A 13959-nucleotide genomic window follows, 5' to 3' on the forward strand; every position below is an offset into this window, starting at 1 on the left:
CTTATTCCCCAAAAACAGTATTCTAAAAAGTATGGTCATTAAAAAGCATAAGAGAACAGATTATGTTTGTGACCTGAGGTAGGGTGATGAAAGCCACACAAAATTATTATTATTTTTTTAGACGTTCTGGTCTCTACAGTGTCAGAGCCATGATTTCCATGATGATATTTTGATATGTAGAAGAGGGAGAAAGATTCTCTCCTGAGTGCTTTTCTTGTAGTAGGGTTAGAGAGTTTTGCATTGTTCTAACTTGCCAGGTCTTTGGGTTTCTGTCAGGTACCACAAAACCAGCTATAGAAGAATTCTAATTAAGGAGATTCAAACAAAACTCCAACAGCAGCCTACAGAATGCCAGCAGGGCCCTGCTTGTAGATTCTTAGGTCCAGACCAAGGTAGCAAGAAGCTGGTTGGCACACTGCTACCTCCATGGTTCTTAAATTAACATTAAAATTTTCTTTTCTTTTCTTTTCTTTTCTTTTCTTTTTTAAGACAGAGTTTTGCTCTTGTCACCCAGGCTGGAGTGCAATGGCACAATAACATAACAATTTTCTGAAATATCTAATGGAAAGAAAAATCAGGATTTGTGAAAAGAAATTAATAACAGGAAATTATTTATATTACAGGCAACAGAAGTAGCAGTTCAGAACCCATTTCTGATTTCATGCTCACTTAACAGGGAGATTGTGTGCCCTCTGAGGAAGAAGATGCCTATCTAGGGTTGGAAACGCCTGCCTAGAACTAGAAAATCTGAGGAGCAGATGACCTTCATGATAGAAGGAAAAACCTACTGCTCTGCTTCGACTCTTAGGTTCGAAACCAGAAGAAAGCATTTGCTTGGTTTTCCTTCTAGTGTGTGTTTAGGGTGGGTGGCAGGGAGGGGGCAGAGAGAGAGAGAGAGAGAGAGAGAAAGAGATGGAGCGACGGGGGCGGAGAGAGAGAGAGGATAGAGTACTTTAGCAATTCCAATTCCACCCTCAGGAATCAAAGCAAAGGGGTGAATATCAAGGACTGTCAAATTATTATCTGCACAAGAGATCAAATACTATTAGTCATCCAGAGTCTATAGTCAGGCTGGCTGTGTAAGAGTCACCTTTAAAAATTCAGGTTACTGGGCCTTACCCCATCATTTGATTAGGTAGATTAGATAGGTAGTCAGGTTAGGAACCAAAGGCCATGAACTACTACAAGAACTCCCTTCAATTTCTTAAGCCCTTTAACTTCCCCAAAGTTATTAATGTTACCTGTTTTAATGTTACTAGTTATGAATGTTACCAGTTATTAATGTCTGTTTCCCAAAAATGATGAAAAACACTTTTGAGGCTATCTTCAGAAAACTGTGGAGAATGCACCCTATTAATGGAGCCAGTTTTTGTGACAGAGGAGGATCCTGAGAAATTAGGGTGCAAAAGTTAGGAAATGAATGTAGTTTGAATTATTGGGGCTTGTTATAGGAAAGGAACAGTCCCAGGGAGGCCCTGGGTAGGGACTTGGTGATAGAAATCCTGTTTGTTTCTTGGCCCTGGTTATCACAGTGTCATCATTTTTTGTTTTGTACCTCCTCTCTTCTGTATTGTCCCCAAATGGTCAAAGACGGGGACACTAGGAAAAAAAAGAGGGGATGCTGTAGCAAAGGAGGGTAATATAACTGTAGTTATGGCTATTTTTCAGAAATGTGTGCTGCCTTTTTCCAGATCATTTCAAAATCTGCTGCTCATTGGTTTTAGTTTTCTCAGGCTAAAGGCTGTTCCATCTGATAAAGGGTATTAGTTTACTCTAATAAGCAAAGATTTATTTTAATGCCTATTTTTAGAAAATAAATAAAACCAAATCATGTCTTCTGAAAGAAAAACAATACTCATTTTTTCCTTTTATATGACACTTAAAAATCTATCCAAAGTAAGTACAGCATAGATTCAGAGAAAGGAATTGTGAGGGATGGAGTCATCTTCTTAAATTCTCCTGGAATTAACTAAGGTTAAAAATGGAGTGCTATAAAACAAACAGAAAACAACAAGTGTTGCAGAGATGCAGAAAAACTGGAACCCTTGTACATTGCTGTTGGGAATGTAAAATGATTCAGCTGCTACAGAAGACAGTTTCGCTGTGCTTCCTATATAGAATTACTATATAATAAATGATGAGTATCCCTAGTCCAAAATGTTTGGGACCAGAAGTATTTTGGATTTTAGATTTTTTCAAATTTTGGAATATTTGCATATACATGAGATATCGTGGGGATTGGCCCAAGTCTAAACATGAAATTCATTTATGTTTCATATACACCTATACACAAATCCTGAAGGTAATTTGATCCAATATTTTTAATAATTTTGTACATGGAACAAAGTTTTGACTGTGACTTGTCATATGAGGTCAGGTGTGGAATTTTCCACTTGTAGTAGCATGTCAGCACTGAAAAAATTTCAGACTCTGAGATTTCAGATTTTGGATTTTTGAATTAAGGATGCTCAACTTGTATAATAATTACACTCCTAAGCACACACCTAAAAGAACTGAAACCAGGTGCCCAAACAAATATACATATGTCTATTCATAGCAGCACTATCTCTAATAGCTAAAAAGGGGAAAGCAGGCCAGGCATGGTGGCTCACACCTGTAATCCCAGCAGTTTGGGAGGCTGAGGTGGGCAGATCACCTAAGGTCATGAGTTCGAGACCAGCCTGGCTAATATGGTGAAACCCCGTTTCTACTAAAAGCACAAAAAATTAGCCGGGCATGGTAGCACGTGCCTATAATCCCAGCTACTTGGGAGGCTGAAGCAGGAGAATCACTTGAACCCAGGAGGCAGAGGTTGCAGTGAGCCGAGATCATGCCATTGCAATCCAGCTTGGGCAACAAGAGCAAAGCCCCGTCTCAAAAAAAGAAAAAAAAAAAGCCTGGGGGTGGGGGAAGCACCCAAATGCCCATCAAAGGATGAGTGGACAAATTATGGTATATCCATATAATGGGATATTATTCAGTCACAAAAAGGAATGAAGTATGGATACATGCTATGATGTAGATGATCCTCAAAAACATTATATTAAGTGAAAGAAGTCAGACAAAAAAGGTCACATATATTGATTTCATTTATATGACATATTCAGAATAAGCAAATTCATACAGACAGAAAGCAGATTGGTCATTTCCAGAAATCGGGAGGAGTAGAGAATGGGAAACAACTGCTGAGAGGGTACAGTGTTTCTTTTTGGGGTGATAAAAGTGTTTTAGAATTATATAGAGGTGGGTGGTTGCATGACATTGTGAATTTACTAAATGCCACTGAACTGTTCACCTTGAAATAGTCAACTATAATAATTGTTAGTTTCACATCAATGAGAAAAAAGACAAAATAAAATGAGTGCTTTCCAGTAGGTTTTGGTGTTTTTATCCCACAACGAAGAAATGAGTGTCAGTCTGTACATACCTGGAAGACAAGGTTGATATTGCTGAGGTCCTGAGTTTGGTTCTGGAAGTATGGGTGCATCTTCAGAAACATACTTTAAAAGCTCCTTCCCAAGATATGTAACCTGCACATAATTAAGCACAAAATTTACAAATCATACATTCTGTAAGAAGGCAATACACTTATGTCCTGAACATTGTAATTTTTATAAGGTTTTGGCTGTTGTATGTTGTGGATTAGCAAGCTTTAGTCCATGGTCAAATCCAACCTGCAATCTTCTTTTCTATAAATAATGTTTTATTGGAATACAGTGATGCTCATTCATTTACTTAACATCTATGGCTGCTTTCATGCTATAACATAATTGACACAGACCACATGTCCATGAAGCCCAAAATATTTACTATGTGGCCTTTTACAGAAAAAATGCATTGACCCTTGTTGTGTGATATTAATTCACTCACCTATTCACTTATTCAACAACTATTAATCCAGCACCTGCTACTTTATAACTTTAAAATTTTAATGTTACATTAATAAAATTAAGCCATAAAAGTAATGGTATTTTTCAAGAAATTAGATATTTAACTGATTAAATTAATAACATTTCAGGTCTAGATATCCACTTTTTTTTGGTGGTTTGTGAACTCAGATATATCGTTATCAGTGCAAAAGGTCAGAGCTTAGAAATATCTACACACAAATAGGCAGGGCTGAGGCAGAAACGGTAAATTCTGCCAGAAATGTTCTGGGCCCAAGGGTCTTTGGGTTCTTTACTCTTAGCTTTAGGATAATCTATTAATATACCTCCAGATGTTGGTTGACTGTGGGCAAAGCATCAAGATTCAACTTGAACATCCCTTCCTCCAGGATGCCTCCCTATAACTTCTGGATTCAAGTAATGATCCTCCTCTAGGTTCCCAAAACTTCTTTACTCATATTTCTGTCATGGTACTTACCTCATATAAATGAAATTATGTTTTAATACATCTGTTTCTATTAAACCATAAGCTCCTTGAGGACAGGGTCTGTATCATATTCATTTGAATACTCTCAGCAGTTCACAGAGTGCCTGACGATACTGGATAAAAGACTCTGAAGTCCCGACTCTTTTTCTTTTCTTTTAATTTTTTTTTTTTGAGAGAGTCTCACTCTGTCACCCAGGCTGGAGTACACTGGCGTGATCTCGGCTCACTGCAACCTCCACCTCCTGAGTTCAAGCAATTCTTATGCCTCAGTCTCCCATGCCTCAGCCTCCCATGCCTTAGCCTCCCTAGGAGCTAGAATTACAGGTGTGTGCCACCATGCCTGGCGAATTTTTGTATTTTTAGTAGATACAGGGTTTTGCCATGTTGGCCAGGGTGGTCTCGAACTCCTGACCTCAAATGATCCACCTGCCTCAGCCTCCCAAGGTGCTGGGATTACAGGTGTGAGCCACCGTGCCTGGCTGTGAAGTCCCAACTCTTAAGAAAGATTCTAAAATTCCCTAAGCCTCAATTTGTGTTTGTAAAAAAAGTGTCTCCAGCTTATTAAATTGTTGCGAGGATTAAAAGTGATAATGCAAGAAAAGCATCTGGCATACTGTGTAGTACATTCCGAGTACTCAATAAATGTTAAATTGAACAGTGAGAAAGGTCTAGGGGATCTTAAAGGTACAGATACCCTTTGGGCTCAATCCTATGACCAAACAAAGCCTGGCAATGAAAATGGAACAGACCAGCCTACTCAATGTGTCAATCCCTTTTCACTTGCCATAGAAAGTGGAGGAGAGGCCCCTGAATGCCATTTGTCAGTTCTCCAAACAACCAGTTATTGGAAATAATAGATTTTGTATGTGTTACACCCTGACAATGTCCAACACATCTCATGAATCCATCAAAGTGCAGGCTCAGTATGTTCGCACCTATATCTCACACTTTAAAAATATTATTAGTTAGTACTGGGCAATATAAGATGAATACACATTCCACTGCAGGTAATTCAGATAAAGAATACAGTTTTAAGAATATCCACCGAGTTAAAAATCTATTTTCCATTAGGAGTGATTTATTGAACAGGTTAATGAATAGATCTCAAAATGAACAGACACTAGATCACTTCTAGAAAATGTGCATTTCATATTAGTGTTGTGAAAAACCTCCAGTTGGCTAAAGCATAAAGGCAGTCATTACATCTGTGTATGACTCAAACTCTGAATCCTGAACTACATTTCTCTGGATTCAAATCTAGCTCATATGCCTACTCTGACAGAGGCATGGTAGGAAGAGCTGGAGGCTAAGTTCTTAGGCTCTTGAACAACATAGCCTCCAGTGATCTCAGCAACTTCACTGTCCAAACCTATTTTGATGAAGGGCAGCTGACAGGATGCCAGATGAGAACATGTAAGAGAGATGGAGCTTAGTGTAAGGCATGTTCGGTGAGGATATCTGTAGGTTGTTGTGCTGGGCCACTGATGCTTTCCCTGAAGCTCTTACAACACTCCATTATTCCTTAGAAATTAGTCTGTGCTGAGACTGGATTAAGAAAATACGGCACATACACACCATGGAATACTATGCAGCCATAAAAAGGATGAGTTTATGTCCTTTGTAGGGACATGGATGAAGCTGGAAACCATCATTCTGAGCAAACTATCACAAGGACAGAAAACCAAATACCGCATGTTCTCACTCATAGGTGGGAATTGAACAATAAGAACACTTGGACACAGGAAAGGCAACATCACACGCTGGGGCCTGTCGTGGGGTGGGGAGGAGAGTGGAGGAGGGATAGCATTAGGAGATATACCTAATGTAAATGACGAGTTAATGGGTGCCGCACACCATCATGGCACATGTATACATATGTAACAAACCTGCACATTGTGCACATGTACCCTAGAACCTAAAGTGTAATAACAACAAAGAGAGGAAATTATGCTGATTCTCCAATATCATACTAGGGAAAAGTAGGGAGTGTAGAATGTCTGTGTGTGTGTGTGTGTGCGCGTGTGCATGTTTGAGGAAAATAGATGACTCAGCCAGCCAGTATTCTGGAAATGTAGTTAATGAGCCAAGTGAAATTATTAATCAACTTTATTTTGGTAAGGTCTCTGGGATAAATAAAGTGCAGTATTGTCATTATTAATTGCCATAATAAATATTTCTCTACATCTTATGTAGTAATATGCATCAAAAAAGAATGAAACATAACCTGCCTTTGCATATACTTCCCTTCTGGGACTCCATTTTATTTGAAAATATCAGCCCATTTTCATATGTCTTCAGAAGAACCATTTGTTGGTGTTGACTAATAGAAATCTGTTCATGGATGGCCAGGCATGGCGACTCACACCTGTAACCCCAGCACTTTGGGAGGCTGAGGTTAGGGGATCGCCTGAGGTCAGGAATTTGAGACCAGCCTGGTCAACGTGGTGAAACCCCATCTCTACTAAAAATACAAAAATTAGCTGGGCGTGGTGGTAGTCCCAGCTACTTGTAAGGCTGAGGCAGGAGAATCACTTGAACCTGGGAGGCAGAGGCTATAGTGATCCGAGATCGGGCCACTGCACCCCAGCCTGGGCAACAGAGCGAGACTCTGGCTCAAAAAAGAAAAAGAAAAAAAAAGAAAGAAAAGAAATCTGTTCATGGATGATCAAATACTACTTTTATTCATTGCAAGTTTTAAGAAGTCAATCTTATAAAGTTTCACTGCTCCAAGAGGAGTAGAAGGAGGAAAGAATAATTGCTTTTCACCTCAGGGTGGGAAAAGAGCAAATAAAACAATAAAAAAAAAACTGTAGGTTTTCTTTTAAATTCATTGTAACACAAAATACATTGTGGCTAAGAAAATAAAATAAAAATATTTCTCAAATAAAATATTTCTTTAGGAATTCAGAATATAAGACAGAAAGTAGTTTCAAAGTGCAAAAACTGCCTTGGAAGAGCTGTTTCTATGGAAATGATGCAGGTAAAGCTCACCTTCATGGTACCAACCTCCCCATTCCAGACTCTTTTTTCACACTCCCAAAACTCTATGTAGCTAGAGGCAAGAGAAGGCCCTTCACATTATTTATATTTTCAGGATTCAAAACTCCTGGATATTTGTATTTTAAAAGAGGTCCACATATCTAACCACCTCCTTCTTTTTCTTTGTGTTCTAAGATGTAGCTGAGTAGAAACTAGGTTCATAGGAGGTTTGGGACACACTGAGAGTATGAGTAATTGACAGAATGAGGCTGTCTGTTGAGATGAACAATTTCCATCAGTTTCTATACTCCCACCCCAACCTTTTCACATCTTGATATTCTTAATCATGATGGTGAGAGGAATTTTTCTTAAAAAGTATGTGTGTGTGGGGGAGGTGGGAGGTGAGGGGAACCACAGAAAAAAGTGATCACTAAATCCAAAGGAGTGGAAAGGGTGGAAATAAGCGTGGAAATTCAGGGAGGCATCCGGATGGGAAGTATGTTTGCAGAAGAGATCTGTCTAATGTTCCTTGAAGCACTGCCTAAAATAGCAGCCTACTTTTCATCTGCAGTAATTCACTGTTGAGTATTTACAAAAATAAACCATCATTTCCATTCATACGATTCTTATGATTTTCATCCTGCAACTGTATCACAGAAAGGCATTTTTCCTGTGGAAGTAGGCAACAGTTGCTGCACATGACTAAGGCTTTGCATACATTCATAAAGGTGGCTAGATTGTACTGTGTGCTCTTTTGAGTTCAGAGCAACCTGTTTCTAATGAAAGGAATGTGTGCCTCTCTTGTGCCATTATAAATACAGAAAAGAATGTATAGGGAATCAGAAAATCAGGTTCTAGTTCTGGTTCTGCCTGGCCTCGAGACCAAATCAGGTCATTTAACCTCCCAAATCTTTGTTTTCACATCCATGAACAGAAATAATAGTTGATCTTCCTGCCTCATAAAGTTGTATAAAACTGCTTTATAAATCAAACAGTACTATTCAAGCTCCACAATCGCTATGTTGGAAGGGTCTTTAGATATCACCTAGCACTACTTATTTCATGCATAAGAAAGCTGAAGTTCAGAAAGGTGAAATGGCTTGACCTAGATTAATCATTCTTACTGAGGTTGCACATTAGAATTGCCTGGAATGCTTTTTCAAATATTGCCACTTGGTCCCTACATAGATATTAGATCAGAAGCTATGGGCTTGGAGTCTGCTAGGCACTAGTGGTTTCTAAAGGCCCTCAAGTGATTCCAATGTGATTGAAAACCATTGCCCAGATAATATAATTTATAAAGAGTGGAACCAGGAACTAGCTTGGTCTGCTGCCTCCCACCCACAAATTACTCTGCCACACCAGAATGTTGTCCAACAGCTGGGAGGCTGCAGAAAAGAAGTCAGTGATGCCCTCTCTGAGTAAGCATCAGGATTTCCTTGGCAAAGCTGTTCAGCAACTGCTTGGGTTGGAAGTTTGAGTCATCTCTGCACCTACTGGCTCTGTTGCTCTGTCAGATACAGGGCAATATCTTGTTTTCTGGCATTCCTTGCCTGACCATCACCCACTCCTGGTCCCATACCCCACCACCACTCTCAGAACTAGTCAGTAGAAATGTTCACATTTACCCATGTAGCAAAAAGCTCCTTTCATCAAGAAGTGACTGAATTCAGGAGTTACTCCAAGACAAGAAGAGGCAGAGGTTTATGTGGTAAATTTTAAAAGACTTTAAAAGAGCCTTTTAAATACTGTAAAGAAAATCAATAGGGTAATGTTTCTCAACTTGGCGTATTTACTAGAAGTACATCAGTGCCCATAGTAATTTTTAAAACTCTATTTTCATTTTTTTGATAATCTAAAGAAAATAAGCCTGTTTAGATATCTGTAGGAATATGTTATATCTGAGAATTGCCCTACTTTTAGTGCCCACATTCGCATGTGGCTTCACTATCACATAGGTGCTAAACAGTATGACTCTAATTGACATGGCTATGAGAAAATACTAGAGGCAATGAGATATAAATGAGGCATTAGTACAGAGTAAGAGCCAAATGATGTCACAGCCAGCTATTCAAAGGCAGGAAATAACAGTAGTTCTAAGAGAGAAACAGAGTGGGCAAATGGAATCATCACCAGGCACACTGCAGCACAGGCATGTTGAGCTCAAAAGAACCTAAGCTACAGCATTCAGTATGCTGTCTGTCCTGTGAGCAAAGATTCAGTTTCAGAAAAACAGTATAATCTATCATAAGTTTAAGAAACCTTGTAACAAAACGGAATTTTCATGGGCAAGATGTTAATTACTAACATTTAGATACGAATTAAGAATCCATGGAAAGGATTGGGCAAACGGGCTAAGATGAACTGAAAGCAGATGGCCTGGTGACTCCAGGAGTGGGAAATAAAAACAAACTTTGGGAAAATAAAAAGTCAGACAGACCATATAGCAGATAGAATCCAGAATGTGCTGATGTAAGTGAAGGAACTGAAACAGTGCTAGATGCACTTGCCAACAAGGTCTAGGAGACCAGAATGCAGAGTTGGGCACAGAGTCTGGGACACAGAATATAGACTTTGAGGGCACAAAAGGGACTGGGAGGGAGAGTGGGTAGACCTGGGTTAAACAAAAAAGAGGAGAGAAAGCTGTGCTTCCTATTACTGGTAAACTGAGGTTTACTGTAATGGTTAGTAGAGGTTGAGTGTATCTTCTAGTCTTTGAAACACTCATGGCAGATGTCTGGAGACTCAGACTTTCCTGAAGAATCATTTTAAGACTGTTCCTGAAGTGGTGCCATGGACATCTGGAGGTGGATGAACACTAGACCTCAAGAATATCAGTCATTACTGGGCTTATAACTAAGAAGCCAGAACTGAGAGGGAGCCTACTAAGTCTAGGAGGTCTAAATGAAAGTAATTCATTCTGAAGGGCTAGCAATTCATGAATAAGGACATGTTAAACATAAAAATACATGATAATTTCTGTGGGTCTTAGGCCTCTTGCCCATTTCTTTTGTATTTAGGAGATTTTGCTTTACTTCATTAGAATAATAACATATATTAACTAAGTTACCAATATACCAGTAGTTCCAAATTTTCCATACAGAGTTACAAAGACCTGAAATCCTGGGAGATCAAATGGGAAGATTAAAGGCATTAAAGTTCTGAGACTAGATAAGGAGTAAGAAAGGGAAGGTGCAGTCAGCTATGCAACCATGCCCATGGTGAATTCTGGCAAATAGGACTTGTGGGAGAAAGTGACGTGTTTATTCTGTGACATGCATGTAGCATGATATGCATGTAACATATACACAATGAACACATGAAAACAAAACTAGCTTGGAGATCTTTCAGATTTCCTTAAAAATACTTTCGACATAAAAATATGTACTTTTCCATTTGAATATGAAGTTAAAGATAAACTTAAGAATGACCCACCTTACTCCAAGCATAATTCCAGGTCACATAACTGTTGCCTCCCAGAAGATCCTTGAGCCAGGTGACTGGGCTTTTATAAATCTGACCACTTTCTACCTTAAGTTTACCATTCAATAAAATGCTGGCTTTGTGGGTAGCCTCCTGAAGTGAAAAATAAAAAAAAAATTAGGGTCAAAAATAGCTGAAATATGTGAACTTTTGCTTCTGGCCATGACAAAGTAACAGGGACCAGATACACCCTAACACCTGATTTTTTAATTTTTGTATACAAATTTAATGTATCTAGATATGGTCATAAGGGCATGCAGCAAATCATGAACCATCTAGTCAACAAAATCTACAAAAATTGGATTAAAAAGGTGAGAGTCTATGGTATTTGAACCAAGACTGCATCTTCCCTCCCCACTCTCAGCTCTGTGAAGTGGAAACTCCACTCTAGATTGCTGTAGTCCAGACTACAGGGCTCCCTGTTACAGGGCTGTCTTCCTGGGAGGGGCATAACTTCAGCATTGCTCATCCTGCTCCCAGCCACTGTTGCTAATGCTAAGTTGCCAGCAACTATAGCCAAAGGGTGGAGGCTCCCTTCTCCTGCCTAGCTGTGAGTGTTGAGACAGAGGCTCCACCTTTGGCATGGCACCACTGAGAATGCTGGGATCCCGATCACCCTTGCTTTGGCTTGTAAGGTGGTGGTTTCACATTGGGAGAGGCAAACTGAAAAGACATGAAGCTACTGCCTCCCCTCTACCAAATGCTCAGCTCCTAAAGCAAGGGTATCACTTGAAATATCACCTTTGTCCTCACCCTCAGCTCCAGGGCCATGGCTCAGGGATTCTGCCTGAGAAGAGAAGTAGGCCTTAAAATAGATAGCTCCTAATCTCCTCCCGAAGGAATTAACTTCATTTGCAACAGAGCATGAAGAAGGCCCAGTGTGTGATGTTCCCCACCCTGTGTTCAAGTGTTCTCATTGTTCAATTTCCACCTATGAGTGAGAAAACGCGGTGTTTGGTTTTCTGTCCTTGCAACAGTTTGCTCAGAATGATGGTTTCCAGCTTCATCCATGCCCCTACAAAGGACATGAACTCATCCTTTTTATGGCTGCATCATATTCCATGGCGTATATGTGCCACATTTTCTTAATCCAGTCTATCATTAATGGACATTTGGGTTGGTTCCAAGTCTTTACTATTGTGAATAGTGCCACAGTAAACATATGTGTGCATGTGTCTATATAGCAGCATGATTTATAATCCTTTGGGTATATATCCAGTAATGGGATGGCTGGGTCAAATGGTATTTCTAGTTCTAGATCCTTGAGGAATCACCACACTGTCTTCCACAATGGTTGAACTAGTTTACAGTCCCACCAACAGTGTAAAAGCGTTCCTATTTCTCCACATCCTCTCCAACACCTGTTGTTTCCTGACTTTTTAATGATCGTCATTCTAACTGGTGTGAGATGGTATCTCATTGTGGTTTTGATTTGCATTTCTCTGATGGCCAGTGATAATGAGCATTTTTTCCATGTGTCTGCTGGCTGCATAAATGTCTTCTTTTGAGGAGTGTCTGTATCCTTTGCCCACTTTTTGATGCAGTTGTTTGATTTTTTCTTGTAAATTTAAGTTCTTTGTAGATTCTGGATATTAGCCCTTTGTCAGATGGATAGATGGTAAAAATTTTCTCCCATTCTGTAGGTTGCCTGTTCACTCTGATGGTAGTTTCTTTTGTTGTGCAGAAGCTCTTTAGTTTAATTAGATCCCATTTGTCAATTTTGGTTTTTGTTGCCATTGCTTTTGGTGTTTTAGTCATGAAGTCCTTGCCCATGCCTATGTCCTGAATGGTATTGCCTAGGTTTTCTTCTAGGGTTTTTATGGTTTTAGGTCTGACATTTAAGTCTTTAATCCATCTTGAATTAATTTTTGTATAAGGTGTAAGGAGGGGATTCAGTTTCAGCCTTCTACATATGGCTACCCAGTTTTCCCAGCACCACTTATTAAATAGGGAATCATTTCCCCATTTCTTGTTTTTGTCAGGTTTGTCAAAGATCAAATCGGTGTAGATGTGTGGTATTATTTCTGAGGGCTCTTTTCTGTTCCATTGGTCTGTATCTCTGTTTTGGTACTAGTACCATGCTGTTTTGGTTACAGTAGCCTTGTAGTATCCTTTGAAGTCAGGTAGCGTGATGCATCCAACTTTGTTCTTTTGGCTTAGGATTGTTTTGGTAATGCGGGTTCTTTTTCGGTTCCATATGAACTTTAAAGTAGTTTTTTCCAATTCTGTGAAGAAAGTCATTGGTAGCTTGATGGGGATGGCATTGAATCTGTAAATTACCTTGGACAGTATGGCCATTTTCATGATATTGATTCTTCCTATCCATGAGCATAGAATGTTCTTCCATTTGTTTGTGTCCTCTTTTATTTCGCTGAGCAGTGGTTTGTCGTTCTCCTTAAAGAGGTCCTTCACATCCCTTGTAAGTTGGATTCCTAGGTATTTTATTCTCTTTGAAGCAATTGTGAATGGGAGTTCACTCATGATTTGGCTCTCTGTCTGTTATTGGTGTATGGGAATTCTTGTGATTTTTGCACATTGATTTTGTATCCTGAGACTTTGCTGAAGTTGCTTATCAGCTTAAGAAGGCTTTGGGGTGAGACGATGGGGTTTTCTAAATATACAATCATGTCATCTGAAAACAGGGACAATTGGACTTCCTCTTTTCCTAATTGAATTCCCTTTATTTCTTTCTCCTTCCTGATTGCCCTGGCCAGAACTTCCAACACTATGTTGAATAGGAGTGGTGAGAGAGGACATCCCTGTCTTGTGCCAGTTTTCAAAGAGAATGCTTCCAGTTTTTGCCCATTCAGTATGATATTGGCTGTGGGTTTGTCATAAATAGCTCTTATTATTTTCAGATATATCCTATCTGTACCTAGTTTATTGAGAGTTTTTAGCAAGAAGGGCTGTTGAATTTTGTCGAAGGCCTTTTCTGCATCTATTGAGATAATCATGTGGTTTTTGTCTTTGGTTCTATTTTTATGATGGATTACATTTATTGATTTTCATATGTTGAACCAGACTTGCACCCCAGGGATGAAGCCAACTTGATCATGGTGGATAAGCTTTTTGATCTGCTGCTGGATTCAGTTTGCCAGTATTTTATTGAGGATTTTTGCATCG

The 13959-nt window shown here is 39.3% G+C and overlaps 1 protein-coding gene across 3 annotated transcripts in view; it reads right to left on the reverse strand.

The window, feature by feature from the left end:
• Window positions 1-13959, reverse strand: part of ANKRD31 (ankyrin repeat domain 31) — a 167310-nt gene that overhangs the window by 5658 nt on the left and 147693 nt on the right. For all 3 annotated transcript variants that reach the window (XM_031666228.1, XM_031666227.1, XM_031666229.1), the window contains 2 exons: window positions 10789-10929; window positions 3428-3530 (listed from right to left, as the gene is read on the reverse strand). In XM_031666228.1, coding sequence (XP_031522088.1) covers window positions 3428-3530; window positions 10789-10929 — 244 coding nt within the window. The remainder of the gene's footprint in view (window positions 1-3427; window positions 3531-10788; window positions 10930-13959) is intronic.

Source organism: Papio anubis, chromosome 5 (genome assembly GCF_008728515.1).
Source record: "Papio anubis isolate 15944 chromosome 5, Panubis1.0, whole genome shotgun sequence".
Taxonomy (NCBI): Eukaryota; Metazoa; Chordata; class Mammalia; order Primates; family Cercopithecidae; genus Papio; species Papio anubis.